This window comes from Schistocerca serialis, chromosome 1 (genome assembly GCF_023864345.2).
Source record: "Schistocerca serialis cubense isolate TAMUIC-IGC-003099 chromosome 1, iqSchSeri2.2, whole genome shotgun sequence".
Taxonomy (NCBI): Eukaryota; Metazoa; Arthropoda; class Insecta; order Orthoptera; family Acrididae; genus Schistocerca; species Schistocerca serialis.
The window spans coordinates 1129075075-1129102304 of record NC_064638.1 but is presented as its reverse complement, the minus strand read 5'-3'; the positions used below and the strand labels follow the sequence as shown (position 1 = coordinate 1129102304).

The following is a 27230-nucleotide window of genomic DNA, read 5'->3' as shown; positions in this document are numbered from 1 at the left end:
AACATTCAATTCATTCATTCCACCTGATACAAGGCTAATTTATTCACTTCACAAATGGCATCCAAAAAGATATCATTGTCAGTGACATACAAATATTATCTAGGAGAAGCTAGGTTAAATAAAGCAATCAAACCAGTCAAAGAGTAAAACTTCTGAAAGAAGATTTGTTGCAATATTAAGATTTTCAAGGTATATATTAGAGAAGGCTAACAAAACTATATACCTTTGTAAATATCTCAGAATACCTAAAAACATTATCACCCTATCACCCTGTATGTATAAAAAATGGTGACCCACTTCAGCCCACCTGCCACTTATTTCTGAAGCAATATCTTCCACATATAAACAGGTGGAGAAAGGATCACCTACAATGAATCAGTAAGTAAAATATATGTGGATTTAAATTTATGTGTGCAGAATGTTACTACCAGAACAGAAAGATATAGTAAACTCATAATAATGGAACATAAAATGAAAATTTTTATTAAAATACATGGAGCAAAGACAAATAATTTAGATTCAAAACAAAACACATCACTTCAGTTTCACTTTTTTGTAAATGCACATTTAGCTGGGGCTCCAGTTAGCGAAAAAGCTGCAGCAAAAGGTGGAGGGGCTGCGAAATTGATTACTTGTGCCTCTGAAGGAAAAGCTGTTTCTTCATACAACACCTCTGTGGAGGCATGAGAGACAACCACATCAACATTTCTAGAAAGGTCAACACCTACTACATCATCAACTGCATCCTGATTACCTCCTGCGGCATCACCATTTTTGTCATCACCAATGCATTCCAAATCATGCCCACTATTGCAGATGACATCTGCTGCATCGTTTGCTCCATCATAGATCTCACCAGCAAAAAGACCACTTTCACTAAAGCCATTAGTTTTCAGATCAAACTCTACATTGCAGCTGACACCTTCCACATGATTGACATCATCAATGGTGTTGCCTGCATAATCATTACTTTGATAAGAGCTGTTGGCTTCCGAATCATGCTTTTCATTGTGGCTGACAGCTGCCTTATCATTGTCTCCATCAGTGCTGTCACCTGCAGCATGTTCACTTTGATAAGTGGCTTTTTCTTTCAAATCATGGACTTGATTCTGTGTGGCGCCTGCCTTATCATTGTCTCCATCAGTGCTGTCACCTGCAGCATGTTCACTTTGATAAGTGGCTTTTTCTTTCAAATCATGGACTTGATTACGTGTGGCACCTGCCTTATTATTGTCTCCATCAGTGGTGTCACCTGCAGCACGTTCACTTTGATAAGTGGCTTTTTCTTTCAAATCATGGAATTGATTCTGTGTGGCACCTGCCTTATCATTGTCTCCATCAGTGCTGTCACCTGCAGCATGTTCACTTTGATAAGTGGCTTTTTCTTTCAAATCATGGACTTGATTCTGTGTGGCACCTGCCTTATCATTGTCTCCATCAGTGCTGTCACCTGTAGCATGTTCACTTTGATAAGTGGCTTTTTCTTTCAAATCATGGACTTGATTCTGTGTGGCACCTGCCTTATCATTGTCTCCATCAGTGCTGTCACCTGCAGCATGTTCACTTTGATAAGTGGCTTTTTCTTTCAAATCATGGACTTGATTCTGTGTGGCACCTGCCTTATCATTGTCTCCATCAGTGCTGTCACCTGTAGCATGTTCACTTTGATAAGTGGCTTTTTCTTTCAAATCATGGACTTGATTCTGTGTGGCACCTGCCTTATTATTGTCTCCATCAGTGCTGTCACCTGCAGCACGTTCATTTTGATAAGTGGCTTTTTCTTTCAAATCATGGACTTGATTCTGTCTGGCACCTGCCTTATTATTGTCTCCATCAGTGCTGTCACCTGCAGCACGTTCACTTTGATAAGTGGCTTTTTCTTTCAAATCATGGACTTGATTCTGTCTGGCACCTGCCTTATCATTGTCTCCATCAGTGCTGTCACCTGCAGCACGTTCACTTTGATAAGTGGCCTTTTCTTTCAAATCATGGACTTGATTCTGTGTGGCACCTGCCTTATTATTGTCTCCATCAGTGCTGTCACCTGCAGCACGTTCACTTTGATAAGTGGCTTTTTCTTTCAAATCATGGACTTGATTCTGTGTGGCACCTGCCTTATCATTGTCTCCATCAGTGCTGTCACCTGCAGCATGTTCACTTTGATAAGTGGCTTTTTCTTTCAAATCATGGACTTGATTCTGTGTGGCACCTGCCTTATCATTGTCTCCATCAGTGCTGTCACCTGCAGCACGTTCACTTTGATAAGTGGCTTTTTCTTTCAAATCATGGACTTGATTGTGTGTGGCACCTGCCTTATCATTGTCTCCATCAGTGCTGTCACCTGCAGCACGTTCACTTTGATAAGTGGCTTTTTCTTTCAAATCATGGACTTGATTCTGTGTGGCACTTGCCTTATCATTGTCTCCATCAGTGCTGTCACCTGCAGCATGTTCACTTTGATAAGTGGCTTTTTCTTTCAAATCATGGACTTGATTCTGTGTGGCACCTGCCTTATCATTGTCTCCATCAGTGCTGTCACCTGCAGCATGTTCACTTTGATAAGTGGCTTTTTCTTTCAAATCATGGACTTGATTCTGTGTGGCACCTGCCTTATCATTGTCTCCATCAGTGCTGTCACCTGCAGCATGTTCACTTTGATAAGTGGCTTTTTCTTTCAAATCATGGACTTGATTATGTGTGGCACCTGCCTTATTATTGTCTCCATCAGTGGTGTCACCTGCAGCACGTTCACTTTGATAAGTGGCTTTTTCTTTCAAATCATGGAATTGATTCTGTGTGGCACCTGCCTTATCATTGTCTCCATCAGTGCTGTCACCTGCAGCATGTTCACTTTGATAAGTGGCTTTTTCTTTCAAATCATGGACTTGATTCTGTGTGGCACCTGCCTTATCATTGTCTCCATCAGTGCTGTCACCTGTAGCATGTTCACTTTGATAAGTGGGTTTTTCTTTCAAATCATGGACTTGATTCTGTGTGGCACCTGCCTTATCATTGTCTCCATCAGTGCTGTCACCTGCAGCACGTTCACTTTGATAAGTGGCTTTTTCTTTCAAATCATGGACTTGATTCTGTCTGGCACCTGCCTTATTATTGTCTCCATCAGTGCTGTCACCTGCAGCACGTTCACTTTGATAAGTGGCCTTTTCTTTCAAATCATGGACTTGATTCTGTCTGGCACCTGCCTTATTATTGTCTCCATCAGTGCTGTCACCTGCAGCACGTTCACTTTGATAAGTGGCTTTTTCTTTCAAATCATGGACTTGATTCTGTGTGGCACCTGCCTTATCATTGTCTCCATCAGTGCTGTCACCTGCAGCACGTTCACTTTGATAAGTGGCTTTTTCTTTCAAATCATGGACTTGATTCTGTCTGGCACCTGCCTTATCATTGTCTCCATCAGTGCTGTCACCTGCAGCACGTTCACTTTGATAAGTGGCCTTTTCTTTCAAATCATGGACTTGATTCTGTGTGGCACCTGCCTTATCATTGTCTCCATCAGTGCTGTCACCTGCAGCATGTTCACTTTGATGAGTGGCTTTTTCTTTCAAATCATGGACTTGATTCTGTGTGGCACCTGCCTTATTATTGTCTCCATCAGTGCTGTCACCTGCAGCACGTTCACTTTGATAAGTGGCTTTTTCTTTCAAATCATGGACTTGATTCTGTGTGGCACCTGCCTTATTATTGTCTCCATCAGTGCTGTCACCTGCAGCACGTTCACTTTGATAAGTGGCTTTTTCTTTCAAATCATGGACTTGATTCTGTCTGGCACCTGCCTTATCATTGTCTCCATCAGTGCTGTCACCTGCAGCATGTTCACTTTGATGAGTGGCTTTTTCTTTCAAATCATGGACTTGATTCTGTGTGGCACCTGCCTTATTATTGTCTCCATCAGTGCTGTCACCTGCAGCACGTTCACTTTGATAAGTGGCTTTTTCTTTCAAATCATGGACTTGATTCTGTGTGGCACCTGCCTTATCATTGTCTCCATCAGTGCTGTCACCTGCAGCATGTTCACTTTGATAAGTGGCTTTTTCTTTCAAATCATGGACTTGATTCTGTGTGGCACCTGCCTTATCATTGTCTCCATCAGTGCTGTCACCTGCAGCACGTTCACTTTGATAAGTGGCTTTTTCTTTCAGATCATGGACTTGATTCTGTGTGGCACCTGCCTTATTATTGTCTCCATATGTGCTGTCACCTGCAGCACGTTCACTTTGATAAGTGGCTTTTTCTTTCAAATCATGGACTTGATTCTGTGTGGCACCTGCCTTATTATTGTCTCCATCAGTGCTGTCACCTGCAACACATTCACTTTGATAAGTGGCTTTTTCTTTCAAATCATGGACTTGATTCTGTGTGGCACCTGCCTTATCATTGTCTCCATCAGTGCTGTCACCTGCAGCATGTTCACTTTGATAAGTGGCTTTTTCTTTCAAATCATGGACTTGATTCTGTGTGGCACTTGCCTTATCATTGTCTCCATCAGTGCTGTCACCTGCAGCACGTTCACTTTGGTAAGTGGCTTTTTCTTTCAAATCATGGACTTGATTGTGTGTGGCACCTGCCTTATCATTGTCTCCATCAGTGCTGTCACCTGCAGCACGTTCACTTTGATAAGTGGCTTTTTCTTTCAAATCATGGACTTGATTCTGTGTGGCACTTGCCTTATCATTGTCTCCATCAGTGCTGTCACCTGCAGCATGTTCACTTTGATAAGTGGCTTTTTCTTTCAAATCATGGACTTGATTCTGTGTGGCACCTGCCTTATCATTGTCTCCATCAGTGCTGTCACCTGCAGCATGTTCACTTTGATAAGTGGCTTTTTCTTTCAAATCATGGACTTGATTCTGTGTGGCACCTGCCTTATCATTGTCTCCATCAGTGCTGTCACCTGCAGCATGTTCACTTTGATAAGTGGCTTTTTCTTTCAAATCATGACCTTGGTTCTGTCTGACAGCTGCCTTGTCATTGTCTCCATCTCCGCTGTCACCTGCATCATTACTAGCTTTGTATCGTTCACTGGCTTTATAATATTTCCCCCCACTTATGTTGGCAGATGCTGCTTCTGTATCTCTGTAACCTTCAGTAGCATTAAGTGCATTGTGGCCATTGCTATTTGAGACACCATCTTGAACCAAAGTGCCCCATGCCACATCATAAATACTATTGCGCCTGACAAGTTCTGTGTCATGATATTGAGTTTGGTCATTGCCCTTCGCATCTTTACTTCCATCATGGAGATCTCTTGCCATGGAATAAGCTCCTCCGTAGCTGTTACCTTGAGTTTGATCACCCCCAGCCTGGCTGTCACCTTCCGCGTCCTCATCTCGACGTTGGTCACTGCGTGCCACAGCTCTTTCGGCCTTCGTTTCGTCCTGTTAAATGAAATACACGTTACATTAAAAAGATGTCTTTGTATTATACTACACATGCTTGCAGAGAAATACAATAAATTAACATGTTGTTTCTAATATTAGTGTTTGGGAAGACTTAAGAAATGATATGTGTAAATGGTGGGAAGTAAGTATATCTTTGTAGTTTTTGATCTGAAACCTTTTCATTTGCTACAAAGACAGTGTTCCCAACGACATTCACCAAAAAGTGAGTTACATTGTGCACCGCACTGCAAGACGTGTTAACATTGTTTAGGAGACAGTTCCTGCATATATTTCATTTAACTGTCAGACATTATGCCCTGAGTGAGCTATGTGGAGATCCTCCATAATGTTGAATATAGTCTAGCCACTGAGTCTATTACTGTCAGAGGAAGCTTGCAAGACTTAACGCTAGAAAAACGAAGGATTTTTTTTTTTATATATATATAGGCTGGTCTCCACTTTAGGGTTTTATGTGTTCTCTTCTGCCCTTGCAGACACCATTCGGCAGCAGGTGACAATCTATCAGGAGCTTATCAATAAATAGAATCTACATACAATATCAGCCACACTGAACAATGGTGCATTTGAAACAACACCGAAGAATGTGACACAGATGAGTGCCTTTACCTATATATTCACCTCCTCCTGCAACATAAGACCCAGATTCCAATAATGATGGAAGTACAGGGCAAATATCAGAATGGACACTCATTCTAGTCTCAGAACTGTATAACAGCTTCTTCTCTATGTTGAATCTACAACCAGCACTGTCTGCTCTACACAAAACACTTCGTCAGTCAGTCAGAGTACACCTTGGTGTGTGATGCCCACTAAGCACTGAGACAAAATGACCTTTTATATGTACTTCTGACAAATTTTGAACCGGTGTTTACTGTCTGGATTTATGGTCGTAAACAGCTGTGACAGTGTTCCAGCACCAAAGTAAGACCTCTAGTGTGGATTCACGAAATCAGATGGTTGATATTCCATTTTCGGTCTCTGTTTTAGAACTACCAGTCCACATTTGACAGTGTTAAGGGAGTGATATAAAAATCTTCCCTTCGTTACATCACTTTGAATCTTCCTCAATCTGAAAAATTAAATGATACCAACTGGTACCAGCTGGGGATTTCATGAGCATCTGCCTATATTGTTGCGTTCGCCTTTGTCTGAATGGTATATCAGATACCAAGTTGACTCTCACCAACTTCCATGATAGAGCGTTACTTCCCACAGTAGCGTTGTGAGTACAACGCTCTTTATTACAGCCTTACATACACACATCAAAAAACGTTTTGCATCACCCTGGTTTCCCAGAACTCCTGAAGATAGACGTTGACTGTAGATATTGTATCACAGACACAGTCCCTTTGACTGTTCAGAGATGTCACTAAACCCGCCCAAAGACGTAAACAACTGTGCATGAGCAGCGCCTATTAGGTGGAGGGGGTTCGACAGCCGATCAGTTCCAGTCATTCCACCAGGAAGGAGATACATGGCTCGTGTTGTCTGTACTTCAACCATGCCCAGTCCATACCACAGTTCGATCGCGTCCACATTGTTACTTTATGCCAGGAGGGCCTTTCAACAAGGGAATTGTCTAGGCCTCTCCGTGTGAACCAAAGAGATGCTGTTCGGACATGGAGGAGATACAGAGAGACAGGATCTGTCGATGACATGCCTCGCTCAGGCCGGCCAAGGGCTACTATTGCAGTGGATGGCCGCTAGCTACGGATTATGGCTTGGAGGAACCCTGACACCAATGCCACCATGTTGAATAATGCTTTTCCTACAGCCACAGGACGTAGTGTTACGACTCAAACTGTGCGCAATAGGCTACAGGATGTATAACTTCACTCTCGACGTCCATGGCGAAGTCCATCTTTGCAATCACGACACCATGCAGCGTGGTACAAAAGGGTTCAACAACATGCCAAATGGACTGCTCAGGATTAGCATCACGTTCTCTTCACCTGGTCAGGCTGAACGCCTTAAACACACTGTCCAGCAAGTGCAGCAAGGTGGAGGTTCCCTGCTGTTTTGGGGTGACATTATGTGGGGCCGAGGTACGCCGCTGGTGGTCATGGAAGGTGCCGTGGCGGCTGTACAATACGTGAAAGCCATCCTCCGACTGATGGTGTAACCATATCGGCAGCATATTGGCGAGGCATTCGTCTTCATGGACAACAATTCGCGCCCCCATCGTGCACATTTTGTGAATGACTTCCTTGAGGATAACGAGATCGTTCGACTAGAGTGGCCAGCATATTTTCCAGACATCAACCCTATCGAACATGCCTGGGATAGATTGAAAGGGGCTGTTTATGGAAGACGTAACCCACCAACCACTCTGAGAGATTCACGCCGAATCGCCGTTGAGGAGTGGGACAATCTGGACCAACAGTGCATTGATGAACTTGTGGAAAGCATGCCACGACGAATACAGGCATGCATCAATGCAAGAGTACGTGCTACTGGGCATTAGAGTTACCGGTGTGTACAGCAGTGTGGACCACCATCTCTGAATGTCTCGCTGTATGGTGGTACAACATGCAAGGTGTGGTTTTCATGAGCAATAAAGAGGGCAGAAATGATATTTATGTTGATCTCTATTCAAATTTTCTTTACAGGTTCTGGAACTCTCGGAAGCGAGGTGATGCAAAACGTCTTTTGATGTGTGTATGTTTGTTGCACATTAAGAAGCAAAGTTCAATGATCGTTGTCTACGAAAAACTTGTATGAGTTCAACTCTTTATCCAGACTAACAAAAACGTTTTACCGATATTTTTAATCAATCATATTGTTGAGAGATGGATGTGATAGCTGGCCTGACTCATGGCACAAATGTTCGCTCAGTCGAGCTGCTCTTACGTCATGACCTGAAATGTCTTAATGCAGCTATCAGATGGAATGATGCGGTGTTAGAAATGGTGGTGATGCCAGCTGACTTCGTGCATGTGCTTCTGCTATTCGGGACTGTCGATGTAAGGAGCTTTGCTAGCCTTTTTCTACGAGACTTAACAGTTCTTCATCAAAATATGCAAGTGATAAAAAATAAAATATACGAGAAGTTGACCCTTAATCCTACAAATGCGACGTATTGCATCAGTGAGAACTGACGTAGAGGCAAAGAAATAAAACATATATTAGTATCATTGTATGAAAGAACAGACTCTTAAGTGTAGAACTTCGTCAAACGGTAGAGGAATATCCATTTAAGTCAGAAAGGAACAAAGCTGATAAAGACAATCACATTGAATTAGCAGATAATGAAATAATCAGGCTCAGAAATATAAAGAAATTAATAATTTTCTTTCTGTGTAGATCACCTAATGGTAGTGAGTGTATTTTTTAAAATCATGTAATGGAAGTTGTAGATAAAATATCAACCACGAAATAAAGATCAACCACAAAATAAAATTAATTCTGCACAGAAATTGCGAACATTAACACCAATGTCACGGATGAAATGAGTTGCATTTTCAAACATCCATCACAACTTTGGTTTGTCACTATTGGTGAACAGTGAAAGGACAGGATTATTAATCTCGTGCAACAAATAAGGCAGGAAAAAGATTACGTAGCTGTAGAAATACTTAAGATTCTCATAGCTGATTATTATTAAATCAAGAGTGGAAAAAAATTCCACGCACTAAAGGCATATAAAAGACTTTCATCTGAACACAAAGTGCAAGTTTTGTTAAGAGAACTAGGAATCTGAAACTAAGATGAAATGTACAGAGAAATCAACATTACCACAAAATATTATTTACACTCAACTCTGAAAAGACACCTTTAAAAGTACCCACATGTGGCAGAAAAACGAGTGGATAACGGAGAGCATTAGGAAGTCCTCAGTTCCAGGAAAAAAGAGTCGTAATGATGCAGAGTATGCAAATTTTTACAGCAGCTACGAAATGATTTGTAGGATGTTCCTGAATACTGTAAAATACATATCTAGCTTATGGCCCAAGAGACAAAAGTGGTTGCTTGGGGTCGCAAGATGAGGGCAGTATCTGAGGCATCAATGTGTAAAATGCGTCATAATTAGCTCCGAAAACTGGCTTTGGTTAATGTTTACAAGGGAGGGTGGCAGGGGCCACCAAACGATACGTCGCTTTTGTGAATAAATGTTCTTTAATCGGCATTGCACCCTTAAAATCCAGCTACAGGAACTAGAATCTAAATAGTCAAATGAGTGTGAATTCCTAAGAGACCAAACTGCTGAGATCATCGGTCCCTAGGCTTATACACTACTTAAACTAAACATTTAGCTACAATATAGCAGGTCAGCAACTGGAATTCCATAAATTATCTGGGACTAGGCATTAGGACTGATTTAAAATGGAATGACCATATAAAATTAATCGTCGGTAAAGCAGATGCCAGACTGAGATTCACTGGAAGAATCCTAAGGAAACGCAGTCCGAAAACAAAGCAAGTAGATTACAGTACACTTGTTCGCCCACTCCTTGAATACTGCTCACCGGCGTGGGATCCGTACCAGATAGGGTTGATAGAAGAGATAGAGAAGATCCAACGGAGAGCTGCGTGCTTAGATACAGGATCATTTAGAAAACGCGAAAGCGTTACGGAGATGATAGATAAACTCCAGTGGAAGACTCTGCAAGAGAAACGCTCAGTAGCTCGGTACGGGCTTTTGTTGAAATTTCGAGAACATACCTTCACCGAAGACTGAAGCAGTATATTGCCCCCTCCTATGTATATCTCGAGAAGAGACCATGAGAATAAAATCAGAGAGATTAGAGCCCACACAGAGGCATAACGACAATCTTTCTTTCCACGAACAATACGAGACTGGAATAGAAGGGAGAACCGATAGAAGTACTCAAGGTACCCTCCGCCACACACCGTCAGGTGGCTTGTGGAGTATGGATGTAGATGTAGATGTTAAGAAGAACACGCTCACCCATGCCCGAGGGAGTACTCGAACCTCCGGCGGTAATGGCCCCGTAATCCGTGACGTGGCGCCTCGAACCGCGCTGCCACACCGCGCGGGTGACCTTTCTAATAGCGTTAGTCATGAAGAAAAAATACTCTCTGATGATGACAGCAACATTATAGCCAAAGAGAAAACAAGTGGTTCCTAATACAGTAGAAATTTTGACACCTGCTGATGGATACGAAGGACTTACTAAGCTAACGTACAGGCAATTGGATACGTGTCTCGGTCAACATGTTCTTTGCTTATTGTTAAGAGGTACATCGGTAGGAAGATTCAGAGGGTAGACGGTAAAGGGGAAGCAGCAAATCGAAGACTTGTTGTTACTAAATGCCACTCATCAAGGAAGCTTTACAACCTGCACTATGTGTTGTACCAAATTACATTGTGATGTGATAGCCAGTGGTAGCAATAAATGAAATTTGTGTGCTCCTAGGCATTACCGTTGAGTTTTACGTTCCTAGGCATCGCTTACCTGTTGATGATCACTTCCTTCATCTTCGTCTGCCTCACATTCTCGGCAAGGACACAACATCCTCTTCCAAAGAGGAGCCATCTGCAAAGAGAAGACATCACCTCAGGTGTTGTTCTGAATCTTTTGCATATTATGTTGTTTTGAGGTCGTTTTCGCTTTCAGATGTCACATTCACAATGGAGCATCGGAGAAATATACTGTCAGTAAGCAAAAATGGCTCTGAGCACTATGGGACTTAACTTCTGTGGTCATCAGTCTCCTGGAACTTAGAACTACTTAAACCTAACTAACCTAAGGACATCACACACATCCATGCCCGAGGCAGGATTCGAACCTGCGACCGTAGCAGTCGCGCGGTTCCGGACTGCGACTGTCAGTAAGCCTCCAAAACAATTCGTCTGCAGCTCGTGGTCTAGTGGCGCCGACACTGTAGCTCAGTGTGTTCGGTCAGAGGGTTAGTTACCCTCAGTATTAAAAAACTGAGTGAACGGGTCAATGATCACTTGATCATGTGTCATAGGACGTCCGCCCCCCCAAATTCAACGAACAATAACGAACAAAATGAGATCAGAAAAAAAGTGGCTTGCGCTACTGCCCCTGCATCACGTGGTCCTGGGTTCGATTCCCGGCCGGTTTGGGGATTTTTTTTTTTCCGCCCGGGGACTGGGTGTTTGTGTTGTCATGAAAGTGGCGAGATTGGACTGAGAAAAGATTGGGAATTTGTATGGGTGCTGTTAACCATGCAGTTGAGCGCCCCACAATATAATCATCGAGAACAAAACAGATTTCTCTGGTTTTCCTGTCTTTGTGACTGTATGTGCCAGTATTTGGAAGGAAACGAGTCACTTGAACTTTCTGAGGCGTACGCTCATGTAATCTATGTAGTGGTGCACACCGTGAAGCAGACTGATTCCCTCGTGGCGCCCACTGCTGAATCTTGATGAGCATAGTCATGAAGCTCTTGTGGTCACTAAACGAAACCGTGACGAAATGTGCCGTGCTTCTTTCGATCTTATCGACTGCCTTTAATATCCTACCTAGTAAGGGTCCCACAATGACGAAAAATACTCATAAATGGGCCCAACGGCTGTCGCCTGAGCTACCTCCGTCATGTATGAATGAAGTCACCACAGGATACTTACAGTAAACCCCAGTGTGGCACGTACTGTTGTTAGAAAAATTTCATATCGGTTTCCACGTTAGGCCGCTACTCACGGATACTCCTACTTACTTTTCGGTTTATGCTGTTCACAGTGGGTTATATCCAGCAATAATAATTGAGCTGTCACGCCCATTTGTGTACAGTATCTAACAGTGGTTTACGCTAAAGTTCAACTGGAAGTCCCTGTATCAAGAGTCGACCCTGGGCAGATGTTGCCGCATTTCTCTAAAATTTTCTTTCATTTCATCTTCTCTATTTATAACAGTACCACCCGCGGACAGCGCCAAGTAACTTCTGGCGACATACAGGAGAGCATTTATCTGTCCCCTAAACTGAAATGGACTTCCAGGACTCTCCTGGGGTACGTCTGAAGATGATTTTACACTTGACCGATACGCCCCATTAATAACGACGTGTTGATTTCTGTCTGCCAGGAGGCCCTCCGTCCAGTCAGGAGTCTGGCCAAATATACTGGAAACTTGTTATTTCTTCTCTAGATGACAGTGCGGAATTGTATCGAACGACTTCTGCAAGTCATGGAACACGGCGTTAACTTGGGTGCCGTCATCTGCTGTCATCTCGATCTCCTGAAGGAACAGAACGAGCTGGGATTTGCAAGACCTCTGTTTTCACAGTCCATAGTGAGAACTACAGAGGACATATTCATTCTCCGGAATGGTTGCCCTTCGGGGAAACAAGACAGACCTAAAGGCAGAAGAATCAGCAATGATCAACAGCATCAGGATGCGTAAGGCAATGAAAACCACTGCATTACACACACATATTGTGTAATCGCCAAGACGTGGGTCTGTAATTGAAGAAGTGTAATGACGATTGCAACCTCCCCCTCACTTATCGACCTCAATGACAGTGAAAAATTAAACCGCGTGTACCTAATGGAAATTTGGGAAAAACAATCGTCACCAAAGTTAATCTGTCGGTAAAGAGGGAGGAAAGGGTTACATCTAAGTTGAAAGGAAAAATGCAAATGAAATTGGTGGGAATTAATTTTGAGAAAAGGGTAAAATCAATAAAGAAAGTAATTGTGCGGTCGTTACGTTAACAATTAATTGGCGTTAATTAGATATTTTTAGATTTGGGGAATATTACGGTCGCCAGTCCTATCGACAACTACTATAATAACTGAAAATGAAAGATTAATGCACATATAATTAGCACTAAAAGCGAGGCAACTGAAGGTTGACACGTGTTGTGTGAAAATTGAATGTTTGTCGGAAGTAATAAATTTCGATACACTCTGAGTTAATTTAGCAAAAGAATTAATAAAACTGGAAAATTGAAAGTTAATTTAGTGACTGAAATTAATAGTGAACTTTGTTTCTGAAGCACTACGAAATTCAATAAAATAAGGTTAGTCTTGGGCTACCTCAACAGTCATTTCAAAAGCTACTTGAATCTACGCAATTTAGAAATAAGAGATTTAACTTTGAACTTGAATAAAATGATTTTGAACATTTAACAATAGTAAAATTTAGTACATACCAAACTGAGCTGAAGTCACAGATAAGCTAAAATATGGTAACAAAACTCGCACTCTTAATTTCTGCTTGTGTAATCTAAATATTGTAGCCAGCTATGAATACTTTAACTGAACTTTGAAATTAAAGCAGTGAAATGGAATGATATGACTTTAATGCTGGCGTATGAATTTCAACGACACTCCAGTTCATTCCAGAGAAGGAAGGGACCCTGCTTGGTAATGCAATTGGGACAATGAGCAACAAAGGTTCATGCTAAGTTGCTGTATTTTTGTGATGAAACAGTTTGAAAAGCTGTCTGCCATATAGTTCTAAGACTTTACGTGCTTTTAGTCTTCCTTGTTGGCTGATTGAAGGTTTGCAGTCGTCGATCGGGGAGGTGGGGACAGTTACTCATTGTCGGCTGTCGCTGTTGCAGAAGCTGGATGTTGGCGCGCCTTCTTCTCGACACGGTCACCAGGCGAAACGGGCTCTTGATGTGCACCAGCTAATGCTTCCCGTCTGCGACACCGTGTCAGAAACTGTCATAGCAAGTCGAGCGCAATTACATGCTGCCAAACCCCGAAAGCGCGGCAACTCGCTGGAGCGTCACACAACACTCCTGCTCCAGCGCCCTACTCCAGCCAGACTCTCTTCTGCCCGCGCTCCACGCGGCAGAAATAACACTACCAAAGATCCTAAATACTTTGGTTCTCCACACGACCTATCGATGTAGTCGTTCGATTGCATAGTTTTCCCCAGGCAAGACCCAGTGTAAAAATACAAATAATATTTACAAAACAAATCAATTATATATATATATATATATATATATATATATATATATATATATATAAGCAAAACAATTACAATATATAAAGACACAGAAATGTCATATCTTCAGGTAACAAAATAAGGAAAAGATTTACAGTACAATAGATGGAAATAGGAGGATATGCGTTTCCGGCGTTACACGATCTCCATGTTGGCAAAATATTCCGGAATGGTTGCCATTCGGATCTCTGGGAGCGGCTGACAAGGGGAGGTGGCCATGAAAAAAAGACTGAATAATCGATGAAAGGAAAACGTCCTACGAGTCGGGGCGTGGAATCTCAAAAGTTTGAACGTGGGGGGGAAGCTATAAAATCTGAAAATGGAATGAAAAGGTTCAATGTGGATGTCAGTGAAATGAAATGGAATAATGTCAAATATTTCCTGTGAAATGAATATATGGTAATATCAACAGCAGCAGAAAATGAAATAACGAGAGAAGGGTTTCGTTATGAATAGAAAAGTAGGACAGAGAGTGAGTTGCTGTGAACAGTTCAGTGACAGATTGTCCTCATCAGAACAGAACAGCAAATTAACACCGACAGCGATCGTTCAGGTATACACGCCGACGTCGCACTCTGGAGATGAAAAGATAGAGAAAGTGTGTGAGGGTATTGAACGGGTGATACAGTACATAAAAGGAGATGAAAATGTAGTCATGTGTGACTGGAACACGGTTTTATGGGAAGAAGTAGAAAAACGAGTTACTTGAGAATATGGGTTTGGTACTAGAAATGAGAGAGGAGAAAGACGAATTGAGTACTGCAGTATATTTCAGCTAGTACTAGCCAATCCTATGTTCAAGATTCCAAGATTCACAAGAGGAGGAGGTGTGCTTGAAAAATGCTGGGAGGATTTCAATTACTTTACCTCGTGGTCAGGCACAGATTCCGGAGTCAGATACTGGATTGTAGTCGAACACAGGAGCAGATATAGATTCATATCACATTTTAATAATGATGAAGACTATGCTGAAGTTTAAGATAAATGCGCAAAAAAGTGGGTTACGGAAGTACTAAGGAATAAAGGGAAGTTCGTTAAGGCTATACTACTGCGATAAGTAATAGTTCTAACATTCCTGCAAATAATCGAAGACATCGAAAAATCAAGACGCACTCATGGGATCTGTCGACCAGGAAAAAGCATTCGAGAATGTCAAACTGTGCAAAATGTTGGAAATTCTGAGAAAAATAGGGGTAAGCTATAGGGAGAGACTGGTAATACACAACATGTACAAGAACCAAGAGGGAACAATAAAATTGGAAGACAGAGCACGAAGTTCTCGGACTAAAAAGTTTGTACCGCAGGGTTGTGCACTTCGCCCCTACTGTTAATTTATACATCTAAGAGGCAGTGACAGAAATAAATGAAAGGTCGAAGAGTGGAATTAAAATTTTGAATGAAGGATATCAATGATAAGATTCGCCGATGACACTGCTATCTTCAGCGAAAGTAAGGAAGACTTACAGGAGATGTTGAATTAAACGAAAATCGAAGAAAGACGAAAGTAATGAGAAGAAGCAGAAATAAGAACAGCGAGAAACTTAACATCAGGACTGGTGATGATGAAGTAGATGAAGTTAAGGAATTCTGCTACCTTGGAAGCAAAATAGCCCATGACCCGTAAAGCAATGGGGATATAAAAGGCAGACCAGCCATCGGAGAGGGAAATCCTGACTGAAAAAAGCCTGCTGATCAAACATCGATCTTAATTTGAGTAAGAAGTTTCTGAGAATGTATGTCCGAATCACAGCATTGTATGGTAGTGAATCAGGGACAGTGGGAAAACGGGAACAGAAAAAGAATCGAAAAATTTGAGATGTGGTTTTTCGGAACAATGTCGTAAATTAGGGACTGACAAGATAAGGAACTAGGAGGTTCTCTACAGAATCGGCAAAGAAAGAAACGTAGAGAAAACATTGACAAGTAGAAGGAACAGAATGGTACACACCGGTTAAGTCATGGCGGCATAACTTCCACGGTACTAGAGAGAGCTGTAGAGGTAGGCAAAGATTGGAATACATCCAGAAAATAATTGAGAATGTTGGTTGCAAGGCTACTCTGAGATTAAGAGATTGGCAATGGAGAAGAATACGCTGTGGGCAGTGTGAAACCAATCAGAAGACTAATGAATCACAAAAATATACAGAAACCAAACATCTTACAATTTTTGGTTACGTTGGTAAGTAGAAACGCTTATTTCGAACTCATTGGACATTTCTCGCTGTGTCAAGCTTATACTTGTTTTGCCTTCATTGATGTTTTGATTGTGATTAAGATTTTGATTTCCTGAAGTATGCTTTCATAGTAACTTCGCGTCACCAGTATTGAATAAGAGTTGCTTTCGGATTTTGCTTGATACTGAACGATATTTACGTTTCTACAGCGTACTGTACAGTACTCTGATTTTTCTCTCTTGATAGTACACCTTGACAGCCATAAAAATGGATGTCTTTTATTGACTGTGCAGGTAATCTGCTGTCTATTGTTGCATTTGATAAAGGCAAATATTTTCCCAGCTATCGTAACAGTCCTAAATAAACGTCGTGTGACGAGGGCCTCCCGTCGGGTAGACCGTTCGCCTGGTGCAAGTCTTTCGATTTGACGCCACTTCAGCGACTTGCTCGTCGATGGGGATGAAATGATGATGATTAGGACAACACAACACCCAGTCCCTGAGCGGAGAAAAATCTCCCACCCAGCCGGGAATCGAACCCGGGCCCTTAGAATTGACATTGTGTCGCGCTGACCACTCAGCTGCCGGGGCGGACGTAACAGTACTTATAAAGCCTGTAGTAAATGATGACATAACACTGGACACAGATTTCCTGCATTAACTGAGCAGAAGATTTCGTGTTTGGTTGTCGGCGGAAGATGAAAGACTTAAAGCTAGTGAGTCGTTTTTCTAAACAAAGACCGAGAAAGGTGGCACAGTTGTTATGACACAGGAAGCGCCTTTTGGAGTTCGGCGGTTCAAGCCGGCCGGAGTGGCCGTGCGGTTCTAGGCGTTACAGTCTGGAACCGTGCGACCGCTACGTTCGCAGGTTCGAATCCTGCCTCTGGCATGGATGTGTGTGATGTCCTTAGGTTAGTTACGTTTAATTAGTTCTAAGTTCTAGGCGACTGATGACCTCAGAAGTTAGGTCGCATAGTGCTCAGAGCCATTTGAACCATTCGGCGGTTCAAGCACCGTCTTGCCATCCAGATTTACGTTCGCGGGGTTCGCCGCAATAACTCGAGGGGAATGCTAGGATGGTATCTTTGAAAAGGATACGCTCGATTTTCTTCCTCACCCTTCTCCAGTCTGATCCTGTACTTTGTCTCTAACGACTTCGTCGTCCCTTTTTTACATGCTTCGTGTAATTTTCGATAAAGCTATCATTCCACATAAAACTCTGTAGTTGGCACCGGTTTTGGTCACCTGAGTGTCTCAGTGAATATCCGGTAGATTGAAATTCCCCCGCTTTACCATATTATGACTGGGACTCTACAAATTTTAAAGCTTTTTCTACTGAATGAATGGGTTTTTAATGAGAAAATGGGCCTTACATTCCAGATCGCCTCCTTATTCGAAATCCCATTAGTGTATGCAGGTATCAAGACGGAATGGAAAGTGAAAAGTTGAGTGGTCACTGCAAAAGATGGCCATGTTTATTCCAGATCAAAAAATTCAGCTCTCCGCATAGGAAATCCATACTACCTGCTTGGACAAACTGTCTGATGAACCCAGAATGCCTCAGTCGTGTCTGTACTTTTGTCGTCAACACAATGCATCCTATTGACAGAGTTCATAACGTAATAGCGTGAAGATGTCATCTGTTACTAGAAATTTAGGATGCCCCGAACCAGCTGAGACCCAAGTCACGGTCTCAGCAGCGTTGGATGAACTACGTCGTGCCTATTTTTGCTGCTTTAAATGGTTTCGGACCGTGGCCCATACAAACAAACACGAAGTTACGCAAGTGTGAGACGAGATTAACTTGAAGGGTTTTCGTATATAAGACGTAGAACATAGAGAAAAAGATTAGCATGATAATTGCACAGATTGATAGCGTGGATATAAATAAAACGAGTGTTGCATCGTTTACAATGATTATTATTCCGCACACGAACTGAAATTACAGAATCAAACAGGGAAGAAATAAAAACTTAAATTAGTGTTGAAGTATCTTTTTAAAAAGACTAAAGAACTAAAAAATACGATTTCAGGCTCGAATGTTTGTACAATTTCTCACTAATAGGGTGAGAGGTCATCAGTACAAGTGCTCCCTTTTCGAAAATGTTTTTGTTGTTCTTCCAAAAGTGATTCCACAATTGGCTTTAACCAGTATTTTAATATATCGGTGCACAATTTACAGATAGAATTTAAAATAATTATAACTCTATAGTTTGTGGGTTTATCGGTTTCGCCATCGTAAACATAGAAGAGATAGTGGCCGTTAACCTTGCATCGGGGATCCACATTGTAAGCCAGTAGATCTTTAGCAGAAAAAGAAGAAGAAGACGGAGTTTGAATAAAAATACACCATTCTTTACGAGTTTTATATTTATGCCCTCTGTTTTTATTATTTGGATTTTTTATTAATGTCTCTTACTCTCCTAAATTAAGGTAGTCAATATTTTTTACTAATTCTCCACTCCTAATTTCAGGATTAGTACAAATATCTGCCTCAGAGTTAAACAAAATACTTTTATAATGCTCAGTTCATCCATATGTGTTATCACATCCATTCGGGAGTTGTCTCTTTCTGTTTTATTTATATTCATTAATAATTTATGGGCGAAGTGTTGACTCCCATACACATCATTTTTCACCTCATTCACAAATTTTTACCAAATGTCACCCTTTGCTGTTATTGTTAGGGGTTTTGCAATATTTCTATAAGCTATGCAGTGTTGTCTAGCTGGATCCGTCTTAGGCTTTTCAGTTTCGTTGTACCATGTTCTCAGATCTTTCTTTCGCTTCTAGGTGATTTGTTTGCCCATTACCTCGTTTACTGCTTCTTTCATACAGTTCTTTATATCCTGACTTTCCTCATTAGTATCCTTCTTTTTGTCATTCTCTACCAAATATCTGTTTAATCTTTGTTGATAGAGGTCTGTAATTTCCTTCATTTTCTATTCTAGCTGTAAACTGTTTCTTGAGTTTTGACCATATACTTCTTAGAAGTATTTTAAACATCAGCAGATAATGATTGCTCTCTCTCTCTCTCTCTAATATATATATATATATATATATATATATCACAACCTCTAGGCCTATATGCTGTAACATTGTCCACTAGAATTTCTCCTTTTCTATCATCTACCACATAGGCTATGACTGATCTAGAACCTCTGCCAGGCCACGTGTACTTTGAATATCCCTTTCCATATCGAGTGTATTAGTTACCTTAAAGACGTTATATGTGCAAAATTCTCACATGAGTCTCCATACAAGTATAGTATATCAGTTTTATTAACCTCTTTGATAACAGATTGTAATTTCTGGTAGAATATTTCCATCTCTCCTTTTCTGCCTTCTTCTGAACTATAAATCCCTACTATCGTCATATGTCCTCTGGCTATTTTAAAACGGACTGACATAAGGTTATGCTGTTATTCTTTATTTTTCATTTCTGGTCTACCATTATTGAAATTCCTGCTTTCGCTCTTATATTTTGTGACACTACTCGTACAGTGGATGACACTTTCTGCGCAGTTTCGGCAGTTTAGCGAGCGCGACTTCATTTTTTATGCCGATGTTGCCCATTATCCACTGGAGACAGATCGATTTTTGAAGGTCTTTCGGTGTAGCAAAATAGCTCGCGACGTACAGCGGTGGACAGTTTGCAGTTATTCTCGAAGTGGTCCCGAAAGGGATAACTGAGCAACCAAGGAGTTTGTCGAATTGCAGCTCTGATGCATATAGTACGGCCTGTAACTGAGAAATAACTCAGCTGTTAGCACGGGCGTTCAGTTCGCACCAAGAAGTGTTGCCTTTGCCTTACCACCTCATCAGATATTTCAGCTGCTTTAGAGATGCCTAGTATTTCCTAGTCATCGACTGTCATTTCCAGGCTTTGGCGACGTTTTCGACAAACAAATCAAATAATATGTAATGTTATTAACCACATGCAGAACGCATCATTAAATCAGAGGGCTCGCTCAGCCTCACTAAAATACGCCACTGTTAGATATCTATAAAAGGAAGCTGACTCCACAGATGTCAATAACTACTGGTCAGTCTCACCCCTTATATCACTTTCGAAAACCTCCTACGAAGGTAACGTACTTAATGGCCATCACTCAACTGTGCTGAAGTACTATATTTACTTAATAGCGCTTTGAAGTTTAAATGGGTTTCACTACTGTGGCATCGCTATACTTCTCTAAACGGACAATAAAAATTTTAGATGAGTTGTTGGATCCGTCAGCAACTTCACGGATGCATATGATTGTGTTAGTCAAAGCATTCTGCTAGCGAAATTATGTTTCTCTTCGATGTTTCTCTTCAATTAAGTTTCTCTTCATACTTAGCAAACAAGACGCAGAATGTTGCACAGAAAAGTTCGAGTAATACGAAGGGGAACGCTATGTCATGTGCATGGGTAGAAAGCCACAATGGACATTTTGCACTGTTCGAGCATAGACCCATTAATTTCTTTGCTCTGTGCTAATGATGTACCATTTTATTTGAATCAGGAGAGATCATTAGTACATTTAGAATATTATAAAAACATTATTTTCGAGCTGAGTAAAGACAGACAAACAGAGAAAATAGCAAGAGAAATGGGTTGTCTTTAAAGTGCGAGAAAACACAGTTCATCCACATTTGTAATTTCGAAAGGACCCCACCTCCTATTGGTAAAGTGAGACAACAAAAACTAATAAACAGGACAGAGAGTCCTAAGATCTTGTCTATACCTTTCGATTAAAATGTAAACTGAAAAGAAAAAAAAAACATATGAATCTTTACGTTCATCTGTTTTTTGCCCTAATAATAATTACTAACTTTGTGAACACAGAAATCAGTGAGTTAATGTATTTTAAATATTTTCATTCACTTATTTCATAATCTGCTCATGGAAATAAAATGTTTCGAAGACAGAAGAAATGTATTCCAGCGTAGAATAACATCGTATCTCCTTAAAAACTCTCTTTTACGACAGAGGAATCCTTCAATACAAACAAGTAGTCAGTCATCAGCTACTGCAACACTACTAGATATATTTATCTTTCGGACTTTCCCATGCGTCTCAATACTCTGCTTTTCCTATTCAAGTTTGGCCTGCTTTTTTATATATGCCGTCAATCCATCGTCCATTAAGTCATCCTCCAGTACAGTATCTCTTCTGGTCATAAGAGGATTCCATAAGTGGCTCCTATAATCGAGAAACTTTGACGTTAATTACTAACTAAACTGTTGACTGAGCTAAAAAATGGAAGAGGAAATTTCATCTGCAGGTTATATGTACCCTTTGCAGGTGATATTTACGTACACACTGAAAACCGTGTGCATTCGGCAAACGGCCTGCAATCACCAAGGTCTCTCCCGGCCCACCTCGGCAAATGTTTTGAATTTCAAAGCAACTCTTCTGCGGATTTCGTTTATCTTCCGAATTAAAATTATTCACACGAAAAACGTGTCTACGCTCTTGCAGCCTGCTGCATTACAGTTCCTGCTGAACTTCCAATAATATTCATAATAACATTTCGGCCTGTAAGATTTTGTTTCCTGTGTACGTGTGGTTTCTCTTTCGATAAGGAAACGTCTTTTGCTGTCTCCAATACTCGACAAATTCTCCCCTGCAGGAAGAGACCATCGAGAAATGTGGGCGCTTGTAATACCTCTGCGTTTATACCTAAAGGTTTCGGGATTACAGCCACATGATGTCGATATCTTGCCACGATAATTCGGCTGACAACATTCGGCTATCTTTAGAAGACGGCTGAATGGTTGTAAGTCGATATTTTGAAACGTGGAAACCATGGTCATCCGGTTTCAATCCCAAAACTTCGTGGACATCCATTACGCTGGGAGAACGCCAAAAATCGCCTCTCTCTGATTCTTTATATTTCGTTATCATCACTCGTACATCTTCTTTGACTCTGTAGGGGACTTTTTCTATCGAATGCTAGCGCTGCTTTTTCGTATTGTCAACCTTTTTGTGATCATTGATCCGAGACTCCATTAATGCTTTGGCTAATGATTCCCGATCAGTAGGTAATAGCCCAGATTTTCTCTTAGTGCGGAAATACAGTTCGTTATTTATTTCGTTTGCTGCCACGTTGCAGGGCATTCTCCATATATCTTTCACCAATTATTTCCAGTGATTCATCTCTTTTTCGTATTGTTAATTGACACTCGGGTTATCCTGCTGCTTTCTGGTATGTTGTTCTAGCTAAACCCGCTTTCAGTTGTTCTTCCACTATATCAAAACCTGAATTTGGCGTTAGCATGCGAAGTGAAAACGCGTTTGCTTCTACATCCAGATATTGCCCAAATCTTTAGACCTGCAAGGTAAGGCTGTATTTTCTGAGCGTACTGAAAGTACATGTTAGTCAACTAACAACAGCTCATTTCGTCTAAGATTAATCTTTAGTATTTCCGTCGCAAACTCTACATCTGTATACTGTGAAGGTATGGAATTTAGCGGCGTTAAATTCGGAATTCTTCCTTTCAGCGTTGGAGACGCGACGTTTCCTGTACCCTCATCATCCTTAAATGAGCATGCGGGTCTATAATCAGTTCTTAATAAAGTTTACGTGACAAAATGTCACACAAAAGCGTCTTTTTTACTTTTATCATATTTTGTATTAGTCAACTATAGGTTTCGAATATTATAATTTGTTTGAAATACTCCTTGGGCGGCGTGTGGCACTTGCAGTTCGTCAGCAACCGTCCCTCCCTCACAGCAGGTGCTGACTGGAGCTATCAACATCACACCAAATTCCAAGTAGGGCATCGGAATACTAAACTACAAGAGTCACCAGTGAAGACTCAAGAAAGCAATGTCAACAACGTTGACTCGAAATTCTTTTAAAATTTGAAGTTAATGTGAGTATGGCATCAGTTCAATATACATCATCTCTGTGCAAAAGAAAACACTAAATGTAGATTGTTATATCGTCGAAAACCACTCTGAAAAAGTAGAAACAGAAGAACAGTTATTAATTAAGGTTTTATGAGGATACCCTTATCGAGATTATATATGCTATTTCTACCACGAACCCTTTCAGAACACACTCCACAAAACACTGCAGAGTCACTCCACTTCCTATTCCATTTGCAAATCAGTCTGTATGCCCCTGTACGAGCTATAATCTCACTTATTTTGTCCATACGATCCTTATGCGAGATGGACTTGCAGTACTGTCCGTCGGTTTTGACCAGTGCCGTAGCGAACATGCGACTTACGTTGTAAAGGGCACGGTGACTATAGCGTCATAACATTCGCGATATTTTGAAATGTAAATGTCACAGGCAGTTTTGGTTACCACAGTTCACTACACTGGGAAAAATAGTTCGAATTGCAATTATTATAATCAATCACACATAAACAACATAAACATAATACGAATCTATAGTTGGAGTCACGAACGATAACGGTCGAGTTAGGTTCGTTCTGTGCACTTACGTCACACATTCGCCGAAAGCTAATGAGCATTCAATAGTTTTGTGAGCGCTCTGCTGTTAATGCCATAGCTAATGCGAGCATTAAACGTGATCGTAGCGAGTTGTTTGGTGAATTTCTATTCCATTCGTCGCGTATTGTCATCGCTGATGGTGGTGGTTGGTTGGTTGGTTGGTTTGAGAGAGGAGACCAAACAGTGTGGTCTTTGGTCCCATCAAATTAGGGACGAAGGAAGAGGGAAATTGGCCGCGCCCTTTCAAAGGAACCAGACCGGTATTTGCCTGAAGCGACGTAGCGAAATCAGGGAAAACCTAACTCTCGAATGCGAGTCCAGTATGTTAACTACTGGCCCACCTCATTCGGGGTGGTGGTGGTAAGTGACAAATTCTGCAGAAGCAAGCGAGAGACATAATTTGCAGGATATACACTCTCTTCAAACGGAAACGACGCCCACGCGCGGACCGCAACTGCCGTTTGGAATAGTGAACAACGGAATCCGGACCTGTGCCTCGACCATGGGCGAACTGCCATAGCTAGTGGATCGGACTATAGTATCGCTAAATATAGCACCACATCTGCAGTGGGGACCATAATACAGAAAAGGAATTAAAAACGTCTTTATCACAAAGAAAAAAAAAGACTGACAAATCGACTAAATACTGTAATGCCCTCATAAAAAGAAGAGATAATATTTTGTTTCCCATAGTAAAGTCATCAGAACATGAAAAAAATTGTAAAATCATTTCGGAAAGATGTCTATATGGTACGATAAATGGGAATTGACCATACATAATGAAAAATATGAGATCATCCACATGAGTACTAAAATGAATCTCTTAAATTTGGGTTCCCCGATAAATCACACAAATCTGAAGGCTATCAAATGGTTCAAATTGCTCTGAGCACTATGGGACTTAACTTCTGAGGTCATCAGCCCCCTGTAACTTAGAACTACTTAAACCCAACTCACCTAAGGACATCACACACATCCATTCACGAGGCAGGAATCGAACCTCCAATCGTAGCGGTAGTGCGATTCCAGACTGTAGCGCCTAGAACCAGTCGGCCACACCGGCTCTAAAGGCTATCAATTCGATTAAATACCTAGCAGTAAGAGTTCCGAACGACTTAATTAAGAATGATCACACGGATAATGTTGCTGGGAAGGTGAACCAAAGATTGCCTTTTATTGGTAGAATACACAGAAGATGCAAGAAATCGACGAAAGAGACAACACTAATGTTGTCCGTCCTCTTCTAGGGAATTGCTGTGTTGTACGGGATCCTTACCAATGGATTAACGGAGGACATCGAGCAAGCTCAGAGAAGGGCAGCTCGTTTTATATTATCAAGAAATTGGCGAGATACTGTCACAGGTATGAGATGCGAGTTGGGATGCCGGTTATTCAGTTTACTGACGAAATGTCAATCACCAACTTTTCCCACTGAATGTCAGGATATTTTATTGTTGGCAACCTACATAGAGAGAAATGACCATTGCAACAAAATAAGAGAAATCAAACCTCTTGTAGAAAGATTTAAGTGTTCATTTTTCCACACGCTATTCGTTAGTGGAACGGCAGCGAAACGGAGCTTTCGATGAAGCCTCTGCCATGCACTTGAGTGTGAACTGTAGAGCAGTCATGTAGATGCAGAAGTAGATACCCATCAGAAGTTTAAAAAATGTCGAAAGCAATGAAAATATGACATCAAATAGCGCTATAAAAGATGCAGTTGTAAATGCATACCAAGAAGTGGCGTCACGTTAGATATTACCAGTACGTCACTGCTCAAAGCCGGTGGATAGTATCGAGAATTTCTCTTGACCCGACTCTAGAGCCAGCAGAATCAAACTGCAGTCTGCCGCAAACGCTGGTCATCTCTTCTCTCCAAGGATTCGTGCCTAAACTCACTTTCGTTCTTCGGATGCTCCTTTCGGAAATACAACAGGAAACATACTGAATTATAAAAAATGGTTCAAATGGCTCTGAGCACTATGAGACTTAACTTCTATGGTCATTAGTCCCCTAGAACTTATAACTACTAAAACATAACTAACCTAAGGACATCGCACAACATCCAGTCATCACGAGGCAGAGAAAATCCCTGACCCCGCCGGGAATCGAACCCGGGAACACGGGCGTGGGAAGCGAGAACGCTACCGCACGACCACGAGCTGCGGACCATACTCAATAATAGTGGTACTAGATGTACCCTCAGCCACATACCGTAAGTTGGCTTGCTTGGAATACACTCACCGTGTACATGTAGGCTCCATATACGAGATAGACTGTTTCCTGTCTTTTTCATATTTGTTACCGGTGCTCCATCTCGCATCCCTCGCCTTCCTTATTCGCCTGTTCCACGTTTAACTACACAGTCAGCCATTAGCTGTGAGCCGCTGTGCTGACTCACCGTCCCTGGTGTCCGGACAGCGTCTTCACCTCCTCCTGCGTTCCAGCAGAAGTCGTCGACAACAGTTAGCTTCTCGTAGTGAACACTGCCGTCACTGAGCAGTTCTCTGTCACCAGTACCGATCGTATACAGATGGTAACTTCTCACAAACTTAAGCTGTAGCTTCGTGAACGAGTCTGTGCAAGGGATCAAAGTAGCCAAGTGTTTCTATGCAACGACACGGGTCAAGTGGCGCGGTTTTCCATTGTTGAGACCGTCGATGGGACGGAGGCTACAAAGCGACGATCCATTTTGACTAAACCACTGCGACCCACTGATCTGACTGTACATAAATGGTTCGCTGTAATCATAGTTCTTTGGAATAATCACAGCATTCAAGACATTAATCAAACGACTGACAGGAGAATTCTTTTCCTAAAATGATGAACAAACTGATACATAGTTTAAAAGTGTACTTTCATATTCACCGTTTCTGTTTATTTTTGTAATAGAAGTTTCACTGCTCAAGGCTGTTGAAAGTGGTGCTGGTGTGCAGCTAAAAGTGAGCTTAGACCCAAGAGCGACAAAGAATGAAGGAATAAACCTTTTACCTTTGGGACAGTGTTCTTCCAGCTGCTCTGATGCGGCCATTACTCCTCTCCTACACTGACCTCTTCGTCTCAAATCAGCACTTACACGCAAAATATTTATTAACGTACATCTAGATCTACATCTGTTCTCTGTTAACCCTTCTGAACTATATGAAAAAGCGTGTGCATCGCATTGTACCAGGTTTTAGGGCTTCTTCCCGTTCCATTGATGTGTAAACTGGACATCAGCTCTGGGAGATAGTTGAGGATGAGAAATAAGCAGTCAATAGTTAAACATTTTACAGCATTGTTTGTTGTG

At 41.5% G+C, this 27230-nt stretch overlaps 1 protein-coding gene across 1 annotated transcript; it reads right to left on the bottom strand.

The window, feature by feature from the left end:
* Positions 1–545: 545 nt before the first annotated feature.
* On the bottom strand, positions 546–26972 carry LOC126455849 (dentin sialophosphoprotein-like). The gene is made up of 4 exons (XM_050091613.1): positions 26933–26972; positions 26343–26518; positions 10841–10921; positions 546–5399 (listed from the first exon to the last, which is right to left on the bottom strand). Exons 1-4 carry the CDS (start codon positions 26970–26972, stop codon positions 546–548), a joined length of 5151 nt encoding a protein of 1716 aa, XP_049947570.1.
* Between the last annotated feature and the right edge of the window lie 258 nt (positions 26973–27230).

Bases quoted from the DNA above. Each gene is read 5' to 3' on its own strand.
- LOC126455849 (XM_050091613.1), bottom strand. From the start codon at position 26,972: ATGGCCGCATCAGAGCAGCTGGAAGAACACTGTCCCAAAG. The intron at 10,922-26,342 runs GTGAGTCAGCAC...TTCTCTTTGCAG, and splicing joins CTGTCCGGACACCAGGGACG to ATGGCTCCTCTTTGGAAGAG. The intron at 5,400-10,840 runs GTAAGCGATGCC...TTCATTTAACAG, and splicing joins AAGGAAGTGATCATCAACAG to GACGAAACGAAGGCCGAAAG.